This window comes from Larus michahellis, chromosome 7, assembly GCF_964199755.1.
Source record: "Larus michahellis chromosome 7, bLarMic1.1, whole genome shotgun sequence".
In the NCBI taxonomy this organism is placed as follows: Eukaryota; Metazoa; Chordata; class Aves; order Charadriiformes; family Laridae; genus Larus; species Larus michahellis.
Genome location: NC_133902.1, coordinates 3,587,460 through 3,612,022, shown reverse-complemented (window position 1 = coordinate 3,612,022; position 24,563 = coordinate 3,587,460). Strand labels below are relative to the sequence as shown.

General features: G+C 40.2%; 1 protein-coding gene and 2 non-coding genes across 3 annotated transcripts; all 3 read left to right on the top strand.

The window, feature by feature from the left end:
- Window positions 1-1,179: 1,179 nt before the first annotated feature.
- On the top strand, window positions 1,180-18,616 carry NCBP3 (nuclear cap binding subunit 3). The gene is made up of 13 exons (XM_074596342.1): window positions 1,180-1,404; window positions 3,126-3,191; window positions 4,851-4,956; window positions 5,926-6,051; window positions 8,385-8,513; window positions 10,777-10,850; window positions 11,766-11,874; window positions 12,614-12,713; window positions 13,049-13,155; window positions 14,265-14,550; window positions 15,375-15,532; window positions 16,754-16,918; window positions 17,441-18,616. The coding sequence occupies exons 1-13, from the start codon at window positions 1,252-1,254 to the stop codon at window positions 17,674-17,676; spliced, it is 1,815 nt and encodes a 604-aa protein (XP_074452443.1). The 5' UTR covers window positions 1,180-1,251; the 3' UTR covers window positions 17,677-18,616.
- Window positions 18,617-22,603: 3,987 nt separating this feature from the next.
- On the top strand, window positions 22,604-22,678 carry LOC141746943 (small nucleolar RNA SNORD49). Its single transcript, XR_012588546.1, has one exon. It is a non-coding gene; the product is annotated as a small nucleolar RNA SNORD49 (small nucleolar RNA).
- Window positions 22,679-23,488: 810 nt separating this feature from the next.
- Window positions 23,489-23,562, top strand: LOC141746949 (small nucleolar RNA SNORD65). Its single transcript, XR_012588552.1, has one exon. It is a non-coding gene; the product is annotated as a small nucleolar RNA SNORD65 (small nucleolar RNA).
- The last annotated feature ends 1,001 nt before the right edge of the window (window positions 23,563-24,563 follow it).

The window sequence follows — 24,563 nt, the reverse complement described above, 5'->3', positions numbered from 1 at the left end:
CTGTGTCCTGTTTGCTCCTGGTGTTCAGGTTCTGGGTGGGCGGCCTCTACTGTAACTGTTCACACCGGCCTTGGCAGCATCGCCCGTGTCGGAGGGTCCTGCCAGATGCTGGCTACATGATGTCACCGCCAAATATAGCACTTTTGGTGAATGCAGGTGACATTGGCTATTGTGCAAAAACCTCTGCACAGAGACTCTTAAAAATAAATGAGCTTGGAGTGTGTGATGGGTAGCGAGAAGATATATTAGCCCCACTGGGTTATGCGTAAGGGGAGGATGTCGCCAGCTGCAAAATTTCTTTGTGAAAAGGTCAAAATTTGCCAGTGGATTTTGCTGGGAAGTCCCGTCAATTGGAGGGAAACTGACATATCGCAGGAGTATTTTGCTTTGAAAACGTGCAGAACTGAGGAATGGAGCAGCCTAAGCAGGGTGCAAGGGTCCTGCAGCGGGGGAAATATTAGGAATTCTTACTGAAATTGGCTGGTGTGGCTGAACGGGGGTGACGACGTGGCGTGGAGCCCTTCGGTTGTGGTATCACAAACTGGAAACAACGATGCCAAGGCAGGAACGAGCCCTCGGCTAGAGCGGGGTTCTGGTCCGCTGTGTGCGAGAGGGACAGAGCTGATTAGTGTTAATTAGGGGAACGAGGAGCTTGTTGCATGGGGAGAGATAAGACCAATACGGTTATTTAGGCTGAGGGGGGAGAGGGCTGCTCTCTCCTGAACACTGGGGTGGGAAAACAGCACTTGGCAAAGAGAATAAGCGAGCCCAAAACCAACGGGATACAGCCACTGCGGAGAGCTGTAAGGTGAAAATTCGCTTTGTTTTACCAGAAGTGTAAAATTCCGCCGGGATCTTTCTCTAGCACGGAAGGGGGGCAAAATGAACGCTTTAAGAATCCAGATCGCTGTTTAAACAAATTGTTGCGGGAAGCAGAGCCTGCTATAACGAGGTCTGGGCCTGCCCCCCGCCCCGGGTCTGTGTTTCCACACACCCCGCGCTTGGCTCCCCGCTGAGGCAGCCCCTGCGGGGAAAATGGCGGCGGGGCCCTCCCGCTCCCCGTGGCGCTGGAGGACCGGCGGCGCCGCGCTCTCCCCACCTCTCTATGGCCTGAGACCCCCTCCAACCGCCTCTCGCCTCGGGTGGCGCTCTACCCGCCCGGACGGTCTCGGTGGTGGTTCCGGGCGGCGGCGCTCTGGGCGGCGGCGCTGCCGTCTCGCTGGCCGAGCGGAGGGCGGGCCTGGCGGAGCCATGGCGGCCGTGCGGGGCCTGCGGATCTCGGTGAAGGCGGAGGCGACGGCGACAACGGCGGAGGCGCGCGGCCCGGAGCCTGAACCTATGGAAGTGGAAGAGGGCGAGCTGGAGACCATCCCTGTGAGGCGCTCGCTCCGGGAGCTCATTCCGGTGAGGAGCGTGCGGTGGGGTCACGGGCAGGGGGGATAAGAGGACCAGCTCCTGAGGGGGGCCGGGTACGTGGGGGGGTGTGAGGATCTGCGGGGGTTTGTAAGGGCATTTGGGGGTACATTCGTGGGAAAGGGGGCGACGTGGGGTGTGTGCGGGGAAGCGATGGGGTGAGGATGGCGGGAGAAGGGGCATGAGGGGGGCTTAGGGGTGTCTGAGGGGAGTTTGGGGGCAAACTGTAGGAGGAAGCGTCCGGGTTGTGTTTGGGAATGAAGGCAGTAAAGGAGGTGGTGAAGAAGAGGATTTGGGATGTAGTGGTGGACTGTATACGGCAGCTGTGGGTGGAAGAGTGTAAAAGCAGCGCTTGATGAAAGGAACGCAGGGAATACCCAGAGTGGGGAGCAGGGAGGTTAACTGGGAGAACTGAGTCAGAGGCACTGGAAATGCGGGCCCTGATGGGTGGGGTTTGAGGGTTTTCAATACCCCTCCCCCCCTTTTTTCATTTTTGCTAATTGTTCCCGTACGCATTTTAGTAGGATTAACGTTTAATACCTAAAAATGGGTCAGAGTTCTTCTAAACTCTTTAAGTGGTCTTTTGCTCTCAAAACTTGTGTGGAAATTACTTTAGAAACAAATCTCTAATTAACTGAGCTACCAACGTGCCTGAGCTTCTACCAAATATGTAGCCTAAGAGACAGCACCCTCCTTGTGCTTCGTGACTCAACCTTAGACAGTGGGGGTTTTAACTTTAAAAATAATGTTTATTTTGCTTTTTCTTTTTAATAACTAAACATTTGGCAGCATTAGACAAACTTTGATGCTGTTACTAAGAAAAGCAGTTAGATTGTGCGTACTTTGGTATTTCTAAACTGACACTGGCTACTTGCTAGAAAAAGTCCTTTAGCCAATATAATTATTGCAGCGCAAGTGTAAATGACACATTTATCCCTAGAGAAAGCAAGATGTTTTCTTCCAGCCTCAAGCTGGTGGTGGTTCTGAGGGTGCCAGGGTGAAGATGTACCGTTTTTACATATGCAAACCATGGAAGGGGCAGAGTTAGGTCGCTGGTCCAAGGTCTGTGTGGTTTAGTGCAGTCTTGTGAATTCCACAGTCCTGATCAGTGGAAATGAAACTTGTAATTTCTTTTTTTTCCCCACATAATTCTCCATTTATACTCTTTATCAGTAGGGTGGTATCAAAACAGTAATGTTTCATCCTGATGGTATTTGGAAGTGGGGTTTGAAATAACGGTAAGAATGGAGTAAAACTTAGTTGTTTAGGTGTGGATATTGTTTGACGTACTGACTTTTGAGACTAGAAGTTGCAAATTGACACTTCAGGAGACAGGTATCACTGTTAAATCCGTTCACGTTTACAAGGAAATTATACCTGAAACCAAAACGGTGGAAGTTTTAGTTAGGAAAAGTGTTTGATGACTTCACCTGGATTGCTGAGAGGGAGTAAGTAAAAACCTAAGCAGTGGCAGAAACTAAATTTTGCCACAGGAAAGAATGCTTCCAGTAAAGGAAGTTTGGTTCAGTTCATATGCTTTTACTTGACTGACATCAGTGATGGTTATCGCTTGTGTGTACCTGTCTGTCTAGGGATGCGTCTTGGAGAAGAGAATATATTTCTTGTAGAAGTGGCCCTATTTTTTTTCAGCATAGCAAGTATGTTGCTTTCAGTGTTCATTGAGATTTCGTCACCGTTTTGCTTTGTTTCAGGACACTAGTAGGAGATATGAAAACAAAGCTGGAAGTTTCATTACTGGGATAGATGTAACATCCAAGGTAATTTTTGTGTTATCGTTCTTCAACGTATTTTAATTATTGCTACTGGAAAGGAGAAACCATTTCATTTATTTCTTCCCCAACATGCACAGAAGCTCAGCCTCATGTTCATATAGCTGACATTTTTCAACAACTAGGGAATTCTCCTTTTATTGGTTGTGGCCTGTATCAGGACCTGATATCTCTTGTAAACTGTGAGAATTAGCATTTTTAAGTTACAAAAATTTGTGTGCCAGAACCTGAAAATGTTTCTATTGAAATTGCCTTGGTGCCACTCGATATTGCAAAACAAAGTGCTTTGAGACAAGCCGGCTGTGGGTTTTCCTCTTAGGTCAGTGACAGAAGGAAGAACAAGTGCTTGGCAGGAAAATCTAGTTTCATTGCCTCGTATCTTCCAAGGGAATCTTATTGTTTAATTATTTAAGACATAGTTTGAAGAATGTGAACAGCTGTTGCATTTAAATAACTTAAAGTTACATAATTCTGTGTAACTTAATCCTGCAGTTCGTCTCTGTACGTTTACTACCAAATTGGCTGTTGTTTCATATTGTACAATTGACCGCTGTATCTAGCATTTGGTAGTGGAGAAAAAGCGTTTAGTGCTATACTTTATAGGACTGATACAATTTTACATGTTCTAACAAATATGAATCCCCACCACAACAGTGTGTTGACAAATGACATGAATTCCCATTTTGCATTACAGAAGCTCAGAAGACTGTGCTTATCAAAGAGTACAAAAAGGATTCTAGATGAAGGCTGAAAATCAGCTTTTCGGCTTTAATATCTGGCTTGTGTGCACTGTAATTTGGTAAATAATTTGAAGTTCCCCTTGTCAGGGCAAAGGTGTCATCTGTTCTTAGGTTCTTTAATGCTGCAGCTCTGAAAAACTTTAAGAAATGTGGTCAAATACATTTTGGCAATCTTTAAAAACTAGTAAAAAGCCCATGTTTATTTGGATATCATTGGTGGCAGTTCTTGTGTAATCACAGTTGTATTTCAAATTTGACTTTGGTTAGTAAGGTCCAAAAATCTATAATGCTCCCTAATAAATTCTGTAGAATAAGGAGTTTCTCAGTCAGTTTCAAAAATTACACAAGACCCACATAAGCTGTTGCTCATGAGCTACTTAAAAGCAGCTTGAATTGCCAGTCTAAATACGATCTCTATAGTCAGCACTCCAGCTAGTATTGTTAAATTCACGCTCGGAGAGGCGAGTTTACATTTTTGTATATATTTAAAAAACAGACAGGGAAAATTATTTGTAATCTTAAAAGATGGATTTTGCATGTGGTAGAAATGCTTGTTTTAAGAGAGCTTTTTTTGAGCACAGTCCCTGTATGTTTGTTAGGAAGGAAAAAAGATAATGTTACTGTTCCATCATGGAGTCTGAGCATTGTCCAAGACACCTTGTTTTCCATGCATCTTATTTCCCATTATGGTGTTGGGCTTAGATTAAAACTGTTACGTAGCACAGAAATGTTTTAGTGAATTATTTCTACATTCTGAAACTTAAAAGTCTCTTAAGAATTGATAGAATTATTAATATAGATTGCTACTGTCTGTTAGATTGTATTTTAAATATCTGGTCCTTCAGTGTAACTTGTTGGGAATGCTGCTGTGATTCCTGTTTTGACTGCATTGTTTGGCATTTCACAGGAAGCAATTGAGAAAAAGGAACAAAGAGCAAAACGCTTTCATTTTCGAGCTGAAGTGAATCTCGCCCAAAGGAATGTGGCGCTGGATCGGGACATGATGAAGAAAGGTATGAATTTATCTAACAGACAAGAAGAAAAGATCCCTTTGTTTACTTCCTCACAGTTCCTTTCCTTGATATATGTTGTAATATTTCCTGCGTCCCCAGAGGTTTTTCCAGTTCATTGCCAAAAGAAATCACTTTGGGTTATTTTTTTCACGTTTTTGTTTTAATGCCATTACTTTTTAAACTACTTGACAGTTGTCATTTCACTCCTTGATTTTTACCAACCCCAGAAAGCAGAAATAATTTTTTATGTACCTTATTACTGTTTGGCAACGGCACCTAATGCTACGTATCCAAGATTCATTTTCTGGATCAGTACTGCTTTAAGAATGTATAAATTCTTTGAAAAGACCGTGTACGAGCGGAGGACTCTGTGTCCCATGCACAGTGAGATCAGATTCTGTGCTGTATGTACAGTGAAGCTGGCTGGTTGCGCATGTGCTCTTAGATGGCAAGCTGGGCATGTTGGAATATAAGCAGATCAGCTGGGAGATGTGTGCACAACAGATTGGCGCTTTTGGCATTCAGTTAGTTCTCAGGGCTTTTTTTTCCAGCTGGCGGCTTGGATCTGCTAAGCCGTGGCCTATAACAGCTCTCCATCAGATGGGGAAGTGCTTTGTACACATGTCCTGGTCACAGGCCTCATTAGTATTCCGGCTCTTCAGTACTTCATGGTAGTACTTTGGCAGCATTAAAAAAAAAAAAGTTATTAAGGCAGTTTGATTGCTATGCAGTACCTGCATTTACCAATGCTTGTAATGTTACTTCTTTTTAATTCTCAATTTATTAAAGTTTTGCATTGTGGAATAATAATTCCAATTATGATGTTTTAGAATGGCGTACATCGTACTTGCTTTAATTAGCTTCCCTTTAACTTCTTTGAAATGTTTGCTTTATAAACCCATATGTTACTGATATAAAAGCTTGCTCTATAGAAATGAGTACCCGTTTTGTATCTCTTCCTCTTTACAGCAATTCCTAAAGTGAGACTAGACACAATCTACATTTGTGGAGTGGATGAGATGAGTACACAGGACATCTTTGCTTATTTCAAAGAGTATCCTCCTGCTCATATTGAGTGGCTAGATGATACATCATGTAAGTAAATGGTTTATTGTTTGTAATTCTTATTCTTTTTTTAATATCAGTTATAGCTGTACTTCAGATGTCTTAGTGGCTTTCAAAGTCTTTGTCTGTCTCAATTTCCCTGTCATTTGCCTTAGTCTAAAGAGATTTAGAAGAAAAGAGTTAATAGCATATGGTGAAAATCAAACCCACTATCTGGTTGTCTATTTATTATTGGAAAAATATAGCATAGAATAACTTGCAGGTCTCTTAAGTGGGGGGAAAAAATGTCTAAAATTTTGTGCTGCTTACGTCTTGACATAAATGGTATACCCGCTTGCGAGTGTCAGAAAAGATGACATTCTGAGAGAAGGTTATTGAGCTGTGTGCAGTTAGGCAGGTTGGTACGCTTTTGTGCTGCAAAGGAGCAGACTTGCTGCCATATTTGTTTAGTGCATTCTCAAGTAGAAATTAGTGGGTGTAAGAAGGTAGCAGTTGAATGTGATTTACATAGATTGGAAAAGGAATGTAAATTCACACTACAAGGGCTGTTTCGGGGCGTAAGCAAGCAGTGAGATTGCCAGAAAGATACAAGGTTGTTGACAGTCATGCTTTCTTCGGTGATATTAATGAGCGTGCAAGAGCTGTTTGCTACAGTTTGGCGCTGGATCATGGAAATGGAAGGCTCCAAGATTGTCATGTGGCTAGAAATACTGTAACTGAAATCGCAGAAAAAGAAGTAGGAGCCAGTGCAGGTTTTCCAATTGGATTGGAATTGCTGGAAACTGATTTAGTGACAAGCATGGCTGAGACCTGAGAATTAGTAGCATGGTTCCCTGGAATGACCCTGAAGGAATTACGTTCAAGTGCCAGACGAAAGATACGGTGTACTACGAAATATTGGTAACCATGAAGTCACTGTGTATGATGGCTTGATGTGCTGCCACAAGGTGACAGAAAATTTGAAATGCAGTGAGCCCTGGGTGGACAACTGCAGTAAAGAGCTGCTAGGTGAAGTTGTGGTGATGTGTAAGATAGCGAGTGCACAATTTAACTTTGTATCTGAGGCTACATTTCTAAGATTGTCTGATTATCCTTTTTCTTAGATATTAGATGTGTCAATTTAGTGTGAAACCAGAGTGAAATTGCAGCGCAAAAATGCAGGCTTCAGAGTTGTAATGGTACTTTACCCAGTTATGGTTTATACACACATTTTTTAGTGATTAATTTTCACGCTGTATCTGAGTTAGCATGTCAGCTACATTTGGTGAAAATTCCAAGAAAAACATTGTCTTTTGAGGATAAATTTGAATGGTAGAAATTTTAACATTCCCAACTGAATTACATCTCAAGGTGTCTTAGGGCAAAGGTGAATTTAGACAGTGTTCTGTGTTTCAAACTGATGAACGTAAAATGATAAAGGCTTTGAAAATTCGGAGATGTGATGAGCAGGTAGGCATACATAAATGAAAAGTTATTAGCCAATCATTGAAGTTATTAGCCAATCATATCTGGGTGTTCTTCACCTTGTAAATCTTGTCTGTTCAAATAATTTAAAAGAGAATCTTTTATTTTGGGACACTGTAGTTTTCTTCATAGCTGAATACACTCTGCTTAACAGCAGAGCAGTAAATTACATTTGTTGCTGTATTTTGCACTGAATGCATCCATGCAGAAAGCTTTTGTTCAAAATCTATTTCTAAGCAGTTTTAGCTCTTTGAATTTCAGCATCTATAAAATGCTTTTAATTGGCCTAGTAAGTTATATTTTGGTACCATCTGATGATACTTAAGGCACGTACGAGGCATGTACGAGGCACGTACCGAATCATGTTGTTAACCTGTGTACACTGTAATCTGTGCTTGAGCAGTCTCTCCTATTTTCCCACTTTTTGGAAAAGATTAACAGAATTCTGCAATGAGGTCCAAGGTTCTGTTAAATTGCAATTCTTTTTAGGGAAAAAAGTCAAGGCTGCTTTCTTCTTTTTTTTTTTTTTCTTCTTTTTTCTCCTTTAATCACATTTGTGTAATAATACAGTCATGAAATACACTGACCCTGACACAGTATCCTATTTTTCTGTGCTCAGAAAGCAGTCTCTAATATATATGGCTGTGCATTTCAGTGATTTTGGTTTTGATCAGTTGTTTGTTGTCATGCAACAAAAGCTGTGTTCCCTCCAGTTATCAAGTGTGTTGAAGAACATGACTTCCTCTGCACGAGGTATATTTGATGACTTCTTTGTCATGTCACTATATAAGAGCATTTCTGAGCTTTTGTAGTAGTTTCCCTCCAGTAAGGCAGTGTATGTAACTGCTCGATTATAAAAAACCTCATTTTATTTTTCTGTGTGTTTATATATGTCATAGGTAATGTGGTCTGGCTTGATGAAGTAACAGCAACACGAGCTTTAATAAATATGAGTTCCTTGCCTGATCAGGAGAAAACAAAAAGCAGAGAAAACAATGAAGAGAAGACAGCTGAAAAACCCAAGAAAGGTAGATTGAGATATGCATATATAGACATCATCTAGTTAAATCAATGAAACTTTAAACTTGTGCTTGGGTATTGCATAATCTAAATTACTGAAGGAGCTTCTGTCGTACAGTTTCAGGTAAATGTATTCTGCCACTTTAAAAAAGGCTTTCATCTTGGAAACCTTTTGAAGAAGCTGCTTCTTAAAAGGTGGGTTGGAGCTAGACCAAAAGCAGTAATTCAGTCGATACTGAACATGTTAGATGCAGGGTCATATTCAGATATGATATTTATAGTGGTACATGTTGCACAGAAATAAATCAGGGTGGTGTGCGTACAAAGGCAGTAAAAGGATGGATATTAAGTGTGGAAAAAGCATGTGTAAGAAAATGTCCTATTTTTGAAATACCACAGTTAATTCCTTTCTTGATACATCGCCATCCTTTAAGTTCACACTGATGTGACTGTATCGCTTCACCACTGTATATATCATCTCTAAATTTGGCCGGGATACTTTTCAAGAAAGCAGCGCACTGAAAGGTCAGTTATAAAAGAGCAAAGCAGCGAAACTACATCTTTATGTTGTGATAAATTTGGTACCTGAATTGCAAATTGAATTGTAAATTTATTTTACTTTTATGGGTGAAAGTTTAAAAATCAGGCTTTTGCTACCGTAGGACTGCTTTGGTGTTAGGCTGGTGTGATAAATTACTGTGGTTCAAAGTACTGCGCCACACAGTACAAAGCAAAGAGAGATGATGTATTTATTAACTCTTCCATAGATATTTCTTAACCGTGCTATGTGAACAAAATGCAAGTAGCCGATCTCTCTATTAAGTATTTGCAGTGCTACCAAAAGCCTTTCTAGAAAGTCGGGTTTAGGGTTTGTAAAACTTCTGGGTCCTTCTAACTTATCGCCTTTTCTTGTTGCTTTTCTCTACAATGCAGTGGCTCCTCAGTCATCCACGTGACTTTAATTTTTGGGCAGATATTGATAATGCTTCAAGTAAGGCTTGTTATAAAGTTTTTGGAGATTAGTGACTGTCTTGTTTAAATGGAGCATAAATATATGTATTTAATCTTGTTGGCTATAAATTACATATTGTGTCATCATTACACCACATCTCAAAATAAAAACTGCCATCTAAATTACTCCTACATAAACTTGTTCACCTGGAAAAGTGGGATATTGGATAAAGTACAAACTGTTCAATTACATCTTAAGGTGTGAGATGCATACAGGTATACTGGGGTAATCTGGCTCAGTTGCGTTCCTTTTTTAGATAGGAATTTGAGGGCTTTTTGGATGTTTAGGGAAGCAAGAGACTAATCTTTACTGTGAGAAGCTTATTGCCTGGGCGGGGCGGGGGAGAAGTGGTGCTTGAGTGCTGTCCCTGATGGAACTTAATTATTCAGGTTTGAATTTGGCTAATTTGTTTACAGTTTGGTTAATTGCACTTTACTCCTTTCTTCGAACTTGGGTATATTTTCAGGATCTTTTGAACATCTGCTGCTCTCTATTATAAGTTTTCAAGTCTATTGTTGGGTAAGAGTAAGAACTCCGAAGTATAAGCATGTTGGTTTTTTTTAAGTCTCTCTATGAAGTACTTTGAGATCTTTGCAAATGATATTGGTAGATGTTGATAGTTGTCCATAATCACTACTTTTCTTTTTTTCCTGAGGACTGAAAAAAAATATTCTGATAGAAATTTTCTTACACTGTGCTAAAAAGAACCTTGAAAAATCTATGCATCTCACAATTTTATTAGTTCTGAAAGTGTGTACTTTTTTGTTAGTTAGTTCACTTTGAAATTAAGTCACTAAGGTTTTTTTTTCCTCCTGCTCTCTCTCAGAAACTTCTAAGCTTTTGAATAATAACCCGTTTTACATTGTTAGTATAGGATACTTGTAGGTCCTTGCAGCTTTTTAAAGGGAGGCTGAAGGAAGTAGGCTTTTATATGCCTTTTACAGTCTTGGCCTTGCTGAGCTCTCTCATACCCTGAAATGCAGGGCAATTGCATTTGCTTTCAAAGAATTAAATTAATCCAAGTGTGCTGGTGCAGGCAGTTATCTGCACAGGGCCTGCCTAGTTAATGTTATTCTGTGCTCATCTGTGCTTCAAATTTCTGTGGACACTTACTGTTTTAATTATTCTCTAGGCTGCACAGAAGAAAGGATAACACCTTCCGTTTGATTTCGGAGAATATAGGTAATAATAATCAAATGTGACTGACGCACTAAAATGGAGGTTATTTTTTTCCCCCCCCCGCTTATTTTTCTTCTTAGAAAAACAGGAGGAAAGTTCTGATGATGAGACAGAAGAAGGCGAGGTTGAGGACGACAATCAAAGTGACGTTGAGGTGAGTACAGAAGGAAAGCGAAAACACTATTATGGAAGTTCTGCTCCGACTGGTGTAAAGTCTTCATAACGTTCTAGTTATAACCATATATATTTGCAATTCACAATTTAGTTATCAAAGTAAATTAGATGGGGAAATGACAGGAAGTGCAGGTATGCTGTTGGTGAGAATAGCTACGTAAGAGTGTTTTGTGAAAGTAGATTTTGAAGAGTTGTAGGGCATCCAGCAAGTAAGAGCTAGACTGGCTGCTCCGTTTTGCTGAGAGGGGGCAATAAAAGAACAATAGCGGATGGCGGTGGCCTTTCAGCATTGAAGGCAGAGCTTAGAGACAAATAGGATTTAGGCTGTCCATAGATTCGGGTGGGAATCAGTGTACGCATTGATGTTTTGTAAGTAATTTAATCTTCACTGGCTGAATATATAATAGGTGTGATTAGTATTTTGTTTAGGAATGGCTCAGTGAACACTCATACATCATGGAAGTCTGAATTTTAGTTTCTATAAAGCAGATGTAAATGAAAAAAAAGCGCCTCTTGGTCATTGTATGAAGCATGAGAACCTGTTAGTAAAACCATTTAGGTATGAAACAAGCAAAAAATTCAAATAGTTGTTTTCAGTGTCCAAGTTGTGCTATTTATTTTCTGCATTTCAGTCAGTAGTGTAGTGTCATTTGAAAATTATTGGATTTAATAATCGGAGATAATGTTATGAAGCAAGAAAAGGAAATATTTTAAATCTTCAGGGCAAATTACTTTAAAAATTGACATTACTTTGTCAAGAAAAAAAGCAGAGTTCATTTGAACATCATTTGAAAAGTAACTTAATAATCAGTTGATTGCTTCTCTGTAAGCAATCCATTTTTGTTCAACGGTAATTTTATTTTTGAGTCCAAAATACCTTTTTTGCCCCCCAAAGTTGGATGCCCTCTCCCAGGTAGAAGAGGATTCTCTCCTGCGTAATGATCTTCGCCCTGCCAATAAACTGGCTAAAGGAAACAAGCTATTCATGAGATTTGCTACTAAAGGTAAATGAACAACTTAACAAGCATAATGAATTAATTGCTTGTTGTAGTTTCTATTTGTTAACTAATTAATGACTCAAAGTACCTAATTTTTATTTGCAAAATTGTTAGGTTTTTTGCTAATCATTAGATATTAAGATTTTGCAATAAATCCGCATTTAATGTGTGAGTTAAATCCAGTTCAAGTTGTATGAGAACTATTGTACATAAAATTTTTATCTTGAGCTCAGGGCATTCTTCCCAATACCATAGAACAGGTTTTATGATGCCCTTCTCCACAGAGGTAAATTTCGCGTTTTATAAATATGAAAATCATTTGAGATGCTAACGAGGTGTTAGTGGAAATGACTGCTAAATACAGTTGAGATATTAAATGGTATTTATGAGTAAAATGAAAATCCATATAATGTCTGGGCCACGTGGGAAGTGAGACATTCATAAAGAAAAGAAAGGCCGTGATTAAGGTAAGTATAGCCTCCAGCACTGACAGTGGGATGTACTGCTCTGTTAAGCTGATATGTAGAAACTCAGTTTCCCTAGAATTAAGTTTCTGGACACAAATAAAACTGTGGTGGTAGGAAGAATTTCAGAGGTGTCAGCAAAATTGTATCCTTCACGAAGGAGATTAAAGTAATGCTGACCTCTAAAACATATTCAGTCTTTGACTGGATGGTTATTTATTTTTATGCTAGTGTTGTAAGATATATTCTAAGAGGGAAATATTCCTTTTATGTTTTTTCAGATGACAAAAAAGAGCTGGGAGCTGCAAGGCGAAGCCAGTATTACATGAAATACGGCAATCCGAATTACGGTGGCATGAAGGGAATTCTTAGCAATTCTTGGTGAGTATTGGGCAGAGGAATTGGAATGGTGCAGTAATTGGACAAGGTGGTCTAAAACTGTTGTAATTTGTGGATTTGCTTTCTCTTCAGTTTATGTAGATGCTTCTTATGCATAAATAATGTTTTTGCAATGTGACTATGAATTTGCAAGGGGAGTGTGTTCTCATGAAAATAAAGAATGTTTGTACTGAAAATATTTAGAACCAATCTCTGACATAAATGTATGTCTGCTATTAAAGTGAGTCATAATTGCATGTCTTAATCTAGGACTGAATATGGCTCATTCATTATGCCTTTTCTGTGACAGGATTGTCATTCTTTTTACGGTGTTTCAGGAAACGAAGGTACCATTCGCGTCGAATCCATCGGGATGTGATAAAGAAAAGGACACTTATTGGGGATGATGTTGGCCTGACGACTCCTTATAAACATCGTCATTCAGGTAATTGATGCCGGTGTGTCAACCCTTCGACCCTGTAAGAACACAACCAGGGAATGGAGGGCTGAAAAGGACCTTCAGCAGTGCCTCGTCTAATCCCCTGCGGTGCAGGAAAGTGACATGTACTTTTAAAAAAGATACCTATAACTGAATCACATTTTAAGAGGTTGCAGGGAACAACTGAGGCAAAGCTTCACGCTGCTCATTGGCTTACCAAAAGAGCTGCTACTTGTTACGCGGTGTTTTTCTTTTACAAATTTAGGAGACGAGGGCTATAGTATCAAGGGCAAAAAGAAGGGATAACTTAAACTTCTTCACAATTTGTCCTACTTGCTATGTCAGTTCTTTTGTTCTATGAAAAAGCAAGCTCTAGATGTAGAACAATAAAGATTAGAAAATTCCATTAATTAGGCTTGAATATCTTCATCTACTCCCTAAGGTAGGGGGTGTGCATTAGAAAAATAATTGGTGTAAAAATCTTTGATGTGAGACAAATACAGTGTCAAAGTTTCATATGAATGGCCTGTTAAAAATACAGCCGTGGATGTGGCAAATCTCGTGGAAAATTTTGCATGTTAATAACATACTGCTTCCTGAAAAGGTGCTTGCATACGGCTGAGGACTAAATTTAAGTTGTTGATTTATATTTAAATCAGTATGTGTGATAAATTCATACTAATGGTAGTTTCTTTTTGGCATTACTGCTTCCAGGACTTGACAGAATTATCACGGAGCCTGCAGTTGTCACATTAAGCCCTGCGAGATCATAGGAATTGATGGTTCAGGCAGTATGAGCTGCACCTACTACAAGAGGCAGTTGTACTTTACATATTCAGCCCAGCTTTATGCTTGAGCAGGCTTCTGAGACAGTAAACACCATGGACCTTTTTGTCCTGTGGTGACTTTCTTCCCCTTAAACTATTCTGTAATACATATTCTACTTAGAATATTTTGCAAAATATTCTCTCTCCTTAGCCTCGGAGAACTACAAAGACTCATTTGTAGGGGATCATTAATTACAGTGATTTTTTTTTTTTTTTGGTATTGGTTTTAAGGTACCTTATAAGATATGAATGATAAACTTCAGTTTATCAGAATCTGTTTTGCTACAGGCTTAATAAATGTTCCTGAAGAGCCTATTGAGGAGGAAGAAGAGGAGGAAGAAGATCAGGATATGGATGAAGATGACAGAGTTGTGGTAGAGTACCGTGATGAACTGCAAGCTTTCAAACAGTCCCGAGACCGCAGTGCAGCAAGACGATCGAGTGCTAGTGCATCGGATTCTGATGAAATGGACTATGATCTTGAACTGAAAATGATATCAACGCCCTCTCCCAAAAAGAGCATGAAAATGACAATGTATGCAGATGAGGTGGAATCTCAACTGAAAAATATTAGGTAAAAGTTTCTTATTCTTTAAAAGTAGCAGTGAAAAGGCATTCTAAATTTTAATTAGTGACAGAGCTGTCAAAGCTTAAAGACAAACTGTTGAAGCTACTCTTTCAATTCTTAACACAACTTTGTAGTAGATATTTTAAAAAGAAATACAAAATACAGAAAACGCTGATACAGGCTTTTAATTGTAATTGACATTTGTAAAATACGGCTTCCTTTGCAGATTTCTGTAACCCTGCTTATTGATAATAGTTAAGCTCAAAGTGGAATCAATAGAGATATATGCAAGCAAGCACAGTTAACTTCTTGCATTTCGTAGCTAGGCCAGGGAGAAAAAACTCCTTTCTCTTTTCCTTTTACCCCTTCCTTTTTTCTCAGAAAGAAGAATGACCCTTAGAAGTTGATGACTAAAAGGAATTTACATTCATTATGGGCATATTAACCAAAATCACATATAATGTAGATTATTAAAATAACTTTAACGTACGTCCCTTCAGTAGTATGATTATACTTCATTATAATGTCAAGTCTTTCAGCAATTTTCCGGTTGCTTATCTGCTCTGAATTTTGATCCAGAGACACAAGCATAAGGAGACAAACTCGATACCTGCCTTGAAATGGTTACTGAGGTATTCATGTGATTATTGCTAAGTTTGGGATTCTGACTGGAACTCGTGCTCTTCTAACTAATGTTTTTAGCTCTGTTTCTCTAGAGAAATCCTGATATTACTGTTTTCTATGATGTAATTTTCATACAAGAAGACCTAAGAACTATACTAGTTGTCATTTCATTTGAGGGATGTTAAATCTATTGCCTGTTTTTTTAGGAATTCCATGCGAGCAGATAGCATAGCAACCAGTAACATCAAAAATCGGATTGGCAGTAAAGGATCATCAGAGAAAGTCGCAGATGTAAGACTACTGTTAGAAGAAAAACGTCAGAATAATACTGGGCCGCGTCAGCCAAACAGCACTGTAAAATCAGGTAATTTTAAACTCTTATATTGTGCAGAATTGCGACTGGCTCATTAAAATGGATATATTCACTTCACAACTGTGCTCCACTGCAACTAACAGACCTGGGGGAATTCCGTTCAGCAGCAGCTTCTGCATCCATACAGTTAATTTTTCTTCACTAAGAGACTGAATTGGGGATTGCTTTGGGGAAAAATTAAGTACATTTGAGTGAGACTGACATTTATTTTTATCCAATTTATTTGCCTGTTTCTATTTCCCTCCGCTTTGTCTTTTTTGATTTCCTCACTCCTTGGTGCAGAGACTGTACAACTCTGAGGAACACAGCATGTGGGGGAGCTCATGTAGAAAACGAAACATGAAACACTAGCTACTTACATGAAAGAACGTGTATTATGTGATCATAGATGTATTTTTTCAATTGGCAGGGTTTAGTTTTTGGGCTTAATTGACTGAGGCTTTTTTGACTACGGTATGTGTAATTTCAGCTACTTTTGACAGTACATAGTATGCAGGATTATCTGACTGATAAATGAAAGGTACTCTTTTGTATCAATGTAATGTTGAAGTTATGTTACTGTCTTTTACCCCTCCTGCACATTTTTGGGTTCTGACAAGTTGGCACATAAATCCTGTGACTTCGCCTTTATGTTTTTGTTTGAAACTTCTTCAAGACGAGGAATACCTAGCTAAACCAGGTAAACTTCTGAGCGTAAGGCTCACATCATGGGTTAAGTATCAATATATTTTGGATTCTTATATTCTGTTTTTCATTCTATTCTGCAAAATATCAAGCAGTATTAGAATTCTAAAGCAAGATATCTGTTATCCAAAAAGAATGGTTGAAGGGGTACCAATTTTTGTATAATCGTACCTCATGCTGGATACATATATGCTGTGCTGCTAAAAGAGAAATGCAGCAAGCCATGGCATAACTTAGTTTTTTGAATTTAGTTTTTCAATCTTCAGGACATAGCACAACCTGAAAACATTAAATGTCAAATTTATTGCCAAAAAAAAAAGAAAAAAGTTAAATCTGGCTAAGTTTTATTGCAGACATTGCCAGGACTGAAATCTGAGTATGGAGGACTTAATGAAAAGAAAAGATATAAACAGAGAATCTGTCTAGTTTCAAGTTCTTCAAATTGTGCGATGAGGGTAAAATTAGCTGGCAGAGCTAAAGTAAATGCGTCGTGATTTTTGTAATTTTAATCACTGAAAATATCCCTAGATGTGCGGCAAAGACTGGGAAAAAGACCACATTCTCCAGAAGATAAACCTCCAAGTAGTACCTCTGCTCCTCGTCGAGAACCAATATCAGATGTACACAGCCGGTTAGGAATCCCCAAACAAGATGTAAAAGGCCTCTACTCTGATACCAGAGAGAAGAAATCAGGTTAGTTTTCTGGAGAAAATGTAATGCTGCAGTGCCTTTGATTTTAGAGTATGAGAGAAAGCTGAGCAGAAAATCAGGATGCATGTTCAGTTGAGTGAAATTCAAGATGAATTTGCAAATGTTTGTTCAGAGCTTTGAAATCTAAATACACGTAGGTAGGTTGAGATGAGTATGTTTTATGAACAATATTTTTACATAGCGATACTTAAAAGTAGAGGACTACTTTAAAATTGTGGTCAAAACGGGGCCCTAAAACAAGTGTAACAGATGCAATGGCACTTCAGACCTGTGTGTAGCATTCTCTGTAAATGGGAAACAGTGAACGGGACTGTGCTGAGCCTCCCATATTTTAATTTCAACTACTGCTTCAAAGCTTAGTAAGTTCCGTGCCAAACGTTACTGTGGGAGGAGTACGAGGAGCTTAGGGATGTGGTGAATTTAAGACTAGGTTCCTCAGACTGCCTCCAGAATTCCTCTTAGTCCTGTCTTTTTTTAAAAAATGTTTGTTTTTCATCTGACTAGGTAATTTATGGACCCGGTTAGGGTCTGCTCCGAAAACACAAGAAAAGACTTCAGATAAACCCGAAAACTCTGTGGCATCTCCAGAGGAAGACGATTCAGAGCTCCAGCGGGTTTGGGGTGCTCTCATTAAGGAAAAAGAACAGTCTCGGCAAAAAAAGAGCCGATTGGATAATTTACCATCTCTACAAATTGAAATCAGCCGAGAAAGCAGTTCTGGATCTGACACTGAATCATGATTGTTTTGACATTCTGATCCTCAAGATTGTGACTCTGCCGTGTGGCAAGATTTCCTTTGCCCAAAAGCTGGACACTGGCAAAGACTCTGCAGTGAAGGTTCCAGAAGTGTCTCTGTTCCTTTTATACAATAATAGAGATGCGTTTACCACTTGAAACCTAAAGCAGTCACGTTTGTCTGGAGTCTGTGGTTGGCCCTGTGTTACGTAGGGCATTGTCATATATGTTTATTACAGCAAACCTGTAGTTAATTCTAGCAAAACACTTTTCCCCAAGCTTTGAACTTAAAAAAAGAGGCAGAAGTGCTCTGTATTTTTAAGACTACCTTTTTGTTCTTAATATTTTTGACCTGGAGCCTTTTAACAAAATATTTTACACAGTTCATCCAAAGAACAGGGCATTTCGTAATCAACATCATTGCCTTGCCCTTCTGGCTCTTACCAGCACCTTTCCTTTCCTCTTGAAGTAATAACAATAATGCTTCCTGGGTAGGCAGCCAGCAAGGATAAAGCATGAAGGGACTATGACGTTCCCTTCCTCCAAAATACTGAATGTAAATCTAAGCGAAACGTTTTAGTACGGTGAAATTTCACATAGTATCCAAGTAGCATCACTGCTCTCAAGGAATTCTGCTCATTTCTTTTGGCGATACTCTATTCTGCTGTAGTAGGGATTGAGATGTTCAAGACTGCAAAGTTGGATGGTTGAGAATTGTGTAAATTCCCAAGGGTTTAATTTTTTTTTTTTTGTTACATGATGAGAAATTATATTTCCTTCATTTTATCTGTATTATGTTTCGAAGAAATCTAACAATTTAAAAACATCCACTTTTATATTTGTGAGAATTTTCATGTTGGCCACGGTGAAAGCTATAGTGGTGTTTTCCTATGTGCTGTTTAACTGTATATATATATATATAACTAAAAGAGAAAAGGAAAACTATAGGATCACTGTCTCATGTCAATATTTTTGAATGTTCTTACTGTGTAGTACGCGTGGATGTGCACATGGTTGACTTGTTACCTTCAGCTTTTTTACCCGCATACCCTCTCTAGGTAGGAAAAAGGTTTGACTGGTGTGCACCTGCAATTTTTTCTTGTTGCCTATGGCATTTATTTTAATTGCCAATAATTCTAAATAAGGAATAATGCTAGCACATCACATTCTGGTAAACAGAACAAGTAGCAAAAACATTGTCTGCTACATTTTGATAGTCTGAAAATTTGTTTGCTTTGTCCCTGTTTCCCAGGTTCTTTCAGTCCAAAACGTCTATGAATATCTCTTCCCCTTTCTGCTCTTTAACAAACAAATGGTTTTTTCCCCCCTATTTTTGTACTAAGTTGAAGTAGGTTTGAGGCTTCACAAAAGCAAGGAATCTGCAATTAACTTTTCTTATTGCTTTATTATGTGTAAGAATAGCAGCATGTAAAATTAAAGGTAAAATGAAAGGTACAGTGACTAGAAGGGTAATCTGGGGACTGACTGGGCTTCAAGCCTTATTATTTCCTTGTTTTTTGACACTCATCCTTGATTTTATACTTAATTATTGAATATATAAATATGTCTCATAAAAGTACTGTTGAGAGTAAAGGACTGCAATGTCTGATCACTGTAATAATTCATTTTAACGTGCGCTTTCATTAATAGCTCTTCCAAAGCTTTCAAATAGAATCATACCCATACCGTACCCATTTTTCCAACTTCCTGATAAAATTTATTTAACCAGTGTCTTTTTGCCAGTAAACCGTTGTGTTGTATTACTGCTTTGAATCCGTTATGACCTTTCCTTTTCCTGAAGGGAGATAGTAGATATGAACCTGGTCTATGAAGAAGGGCTTCTGCGTTCTGAACCCTGGCATGATTTAAGCTCAGCAGCTGGTTGTGTTCTACTGTTCATGTTGCTGAAAACCGCTGTGTTTCCGTGTAAATACTCACAACTTGAGCCTGGTGAAGGACAGACTAACTGGTATGGAGGGCAGAATGGGAAGAGAGAATCTCTTCAACTGATAGAAAAGACCCTCAACTGGGTGAAATCAAGAAAAGCGATGTAGGCAAAGGCTCGTGTTGGAGGAATAGGAGCCATTGACACCGGTTCTGTTTTCCAGGTAGTCGTAATTACACCTTACGAATGTCTCCACATTAGTCGGGTCTGTCATGTTTGTGGTTAGAGGGGAGGGTTACGTGCGTCAATGAGAGCATGGTAGCCTAGCTGCAAGAAAAATAGAGGTTTACTGTTCAAGGAAGGGACCTACAGAGAGGTTTGGCTGGTTGTTTGTTTTTTTTTTTTTTTCATAGTTGAGTGTTTGCCTGGTTTTGCATTTTTATAGTGTACAGAGAAGCCTTGAAAAGTGTTTGCTGGTATCAGGGATTCTAGCTTTGGTCTTCCTTAGTTGCCTGAACATGAACTGCTGGGTTCTGATAATTAAAAATGAGCACTGAATCTGTAGCGAATGTTTTTTCCTCAATGTGGTTAACTTAAATCTATTTGACCTAGAGAGAGATTGCATAGAGAATTTTGTTCTAAGTCCCCTTTTCGTTGTGGTCACCTGTTTTGCTCTTAGCTAACGTGTCCTTGATCTTGCACTGAACTCCCAAATATTAATGTATTCCAGGTTAGACAAATTGCAATGTCAGTGTAAGGAGGAAAATTAAGTAATTAGAACTCTTTGTGTAATAAAAAGAATGCAAGAACCTTCAAGGAATTTGATGCAGAAATTAATGTTCTGATACTGAGAAGTGCAACGTGCGTGTTTTACTAAAATGAACTTAAATTGCAAGAAGTTGTTTGGCTTTTGCTGGAGGATCTGTGCCTCGAAGGAAAAAATGGTTCTGAATTTTAGGTGACTCGTTATAGGACCACACTAGTCCTTCTTCTAGCAAGTTTTTGCTGTGTTGAAAAGCTATTTTTTTTTGGTAAATGGGGTTCAGGGGACTGTTATATTGTGGAAAAGAGATCTCTGTGCCTGCTGCTCCCCTCCGGCCGGTGTCAGTGTGGGGTGGGGGGGCGACTTCAAAGGGAGGGCCACTTTTTTACAGACGGGGGCGAGGAAAGCAAAAACCTCTTATTTTCGGTTCAAGATGACATTATAATGTGAAAATAATGAGACTTTTATTTTAAACAGCTGTTCTATTCCAAATAAAAGTGGTCCGAAATCACTCCGACCTCCCCAGTTTTGCTGGAACGCGCATAACCAAGGGCAGCGCTGCTCCTCTTGGCGAACGGCCGGCGGCTGCTCCCTTGGCTGCCCGCAGCGGGGCACATGAGGGTCCCCGCGCCGAGCTCCAGTCTGTCCCAGCCCAGTCTTAACGAGCCCGCTTTCCACTTCCCGAAGGTCAGGGTCCCACCAGCCCGGGACGCTGGGAGGAGCCCCAGGCCCGGCTCCTTCCCGGTCCATGCTGCGGGAAATGGATGCCTCGGCCCTCCCCCGCCTGGCGGGAGCAGTGGCACGGGCCGCCCCCCCGGCCGCGTAGTGGTACGTCCCAAGCCTTCATAAACGGCGGCCGGGAGCGTTCACGCCCTTTCTTCCAGCGTGCGCTGTGCGAGGTGGGATGGGGCTCGCGGGCCGCCGGGTGCGGTTGGACGTTGTGGAAAGCGGGCAGGGGGGAGGTGGAGGCCGGTTTATCGTTTAGCAGGCTGAGGTGCGGGTCTCCCCCCTCCGGCAGTGGTGGGTTGCGCCGTGCCTCCCCGTCCCCAGGGCGGCTCGGGCCGGGCCCGACCATCCGAGGCAGCCATGGGGGGCGGTGTGGCACGCGGGCGGCCGTTGGTGACGTGCGGGGAGTGGGGGGTGGCCTCGGAGCACGCGGCGCCTGACTCCCCTTGTCCCCACAGGCCGGCCATGGGGGCGGACACCGGCACCGGGGGCCCCGCCAGCGGAGCCGGGACTGCTGGAACGGCTCCACGGTAGGTTACAAGGGGGTGGGCTGGGGCGGGAGGCCTGGGGGCGAGCGGGGTGTGTGTGTGTGAGGTAAAACCCCGCGGGCGGCCTGGTGCTGCCGTTGCCCAGCTCCTGGAGCTTGGGAGAGAGGCCTCGGAGGGCGAAGCCTCTTCACATTCGGTTCCTTCCTCATCATGAGCCTCCTGCCTGCTCACTTGCCCTTCTGGGGCAGGGTTTTGCCAAACTCAGAGCTCCGCGAGGCCTGTGGAGGTAACGCTTTTGTGGTTTGTGCCGGGCATTCGTATGCCTTCAAGGTTTTTTTATTTTATTTTTATGGCGATATTTTTCTAGCCAAGAGGTCACTGTTTTGGTTGTCTGATGTGCCAGACCCTTTCTGTGCAATGAACGTCACAACCTTAGAACCGATGCTGTGTGAAATTTCAATTGAAAAATTGTCCTTATGGTAAATGTAGCCTGGCGAGCTGAGTAAGCGAGATTTCTGAGTTTCCTGACTAAAAACAGTTTAGAGAGGATTGTTGACTACTGAAAGGTGCCCCATATAAATATTTTGGTGATTCATGATATCAGTGCAAGCACGGGTGGAATTGCAAGCAGGCTGTTGGTGGTGAAGTTCTGTTTTTCGTGTGTTTTTGTTAAAAGTTTTTTTTTTTTTTATGGATAAACGTACTTAATAATTGTTTAAAAATTACTGCTCAAGAGCATTCTAGTAATACTTCTCTTGCTTTTTTTCCCACAGCAGAAAGATATCCTGAAGTAAAGAGTAAGTTAAAGTCTATTTTGAACTAAGCTTTGCAAAGTTGTTGAGAAAGTTCCAGGCCTTCTATGCCAATGGTGTAAAGCAGTTAAATACAGAACCGTTAATTGAAAATAACCTGTAATAATTACATCTTAAAGCAAGTTAAACGAATAAAAATGAATTAAAACTAGTTTTACTTAATGCCTTTTATAAACATTTATAAAAAAGTGGAAAATCTACAGCTGTTGGTTCAAGATGATACAATTACAGTGTTTTAAGTGATGAAGTACAGAAGCTGTTGATGATGATAACCCTGAATAGGAAGTGCCGTCAGATGCGAGAACTGACGATAACCTTCTTATTTGTCTGAAATAACAGCTGCATGCAGAGTTTGAGTTCTAGAAATTTGTATTCTAGAACTAATCAGGCAACTTTTCTTTGTACTTCCTTAGTGCTCCTGTGACACCTAACGTAGCTTCATGTCCATCTGTTTCACTTTATGTGCAGAGCCTGGTCTTTCCAGCTAAATGTGACACAATTAGGACTGGGAGCAGGTCGCTCTTTGGAGATGGCCATAATGTGAAGGTAAGTGATGAATTTCTCTGGATCATGTAGAGCTTTATACCAGGTGGAATCTAAGTTGAGAATAAATGAGACTTACAGGCTGTCAGAAGCTTGAGGGGCGTTTATACACTTCATAGCTTGAATAAATCTGTTTTCCGTCCTCTCATCTGCAGAATTTAAAGCCTGATACTTATTTCCTGGTATCTTTATGTTTAGGTTAGGTATAGCTTGCAGGTCTCATCTGCCATGAGATGATCGTTATTAATGCCTGCCAATTAATGTTACAGCTCTTCACAAGTCCCACGGAAGGCGGTGAGACAGCAAGAGCAGGAAATTCTTCTGGGTGAGTTTAGTAGTTCATTGTGATGGTTTTTGGCTACAGTCTCAGAAACATGACCTAGTGGAGAACATTCTCATTGACTGTGTTTCTAGTTCTGCCTACTCTTAGCTCTAAAAGTGTAATTGATGAAGTTCTACGCAAATACTTAAAATAAAATGTGGACAGTAAATGTGTAAGAGTAGTTGTCTTCTGCACTACAGTTTTGCTGACAGCACTGTAGAGTAAAGGGATAATGGTCTTGCTTCTACTCGAAATGTATCAATTTACCTAAAGATATCATATGATGAAACTAACCAAAAATTGCTGGAATTACCGGCAGATTGACTGGTGGTGAGCAAAGGTTTTTCTGATGATATCTCCTGTATTAACAAATGGGTTAATATTTAGTGTTCAATGGTTTAACTTACCCATGCTGTTGTATTCCAGGTGTTTATGCTGAAAATGTCTGAGGAAGAAGGAATCCAATAAAACATGCTGGTGAGGTTGGAGACTAATGTTTGTAAACACTACATGTTTTTCTGCACTAAGGTGTTAAATGGTAACAGTTGCAGTTTTGATTACACATACATTAAAATTCTCTCAAAAAACCCCAACTGGGTCTGGTTTTTGTCTCTTCACTGCATTAAGGAAAGATTTTCCATTACACAATACATATTTAATAAACATGCTGAGCGCTCCTGTAATTTGCTATATAATACGATAAAGTAGATGTATACACACTGCAGATAGCGTAATTGGGTTTTAGTTGTGTAAGCATTCTATCTGGTGTTTGGTAATTTACTTGCTTTAAACAGTTTAAAGAAGCGATACTAATACTGCTGCTGTAATTACTGGAGAGATTAGGCCTTAAATACCCCTAACAGCAAGAAGAGCAAATGCAGCTATTTCTGTAGCTTGTTCCAGGCTTTATGTTTCTTCATTATTTTGGCCTCAACCTTTATTTTGAAGCCTGCTACAGAGATGGCAGAATCTGTTCCTGCAGCAATAGCACTCTAGCTGATGTTCTGCATCTTTTCTAAATAATGGTCCAAATGTGCAAATCTAAAATTAATTGCCAGATGTGGAGAAAGGGAAAAGAGACGCGTACTCTGCGGCTTGTCAGCATTCTTCAGTGTCCCTAGTATGAGTTAAAAGGGCTGCTTCTGTGATAATGACTCATTCCGAGATTGGTCTGCAATGGATGTTGATAAACAAGTTAAAAGCGTTCGGGGGGGAATCTTGGCGACTTAAAATAGAGGTGCTTAAATAATAAAAAAAAAGGCATCTGAGGCTGAAATTCCTTATTATATTCGTTACGCCAGTGTAACTAGGAGGCTATAATGCTTCAATGCTCTTTATAGGAGGTGTAGAAAA

Coding starts and splice junctions, on each gene's coding strand:
- NCBP3 (XM_074596342.1), top strand. CDS start 1,252: ATGGCGGCCGTGCGGGGCCTGCGGATCTCGGTGAAGGCGGAGGCGACG. Junction 10,851..11,765: donor ACAATCAAAGTGACGTTGAG/GTGAGTACAGAA, acceptor TGCCCCCCAAAG/TTGGATGCCCTCTCCCAGGT. Junction 15,533..16,753: donor AAACAGCACTGTAAAATCAG/GTAATTTTAAAC, acceptor AAATATCCCTAG/ATGTGCGGCAAAGACTGGGA.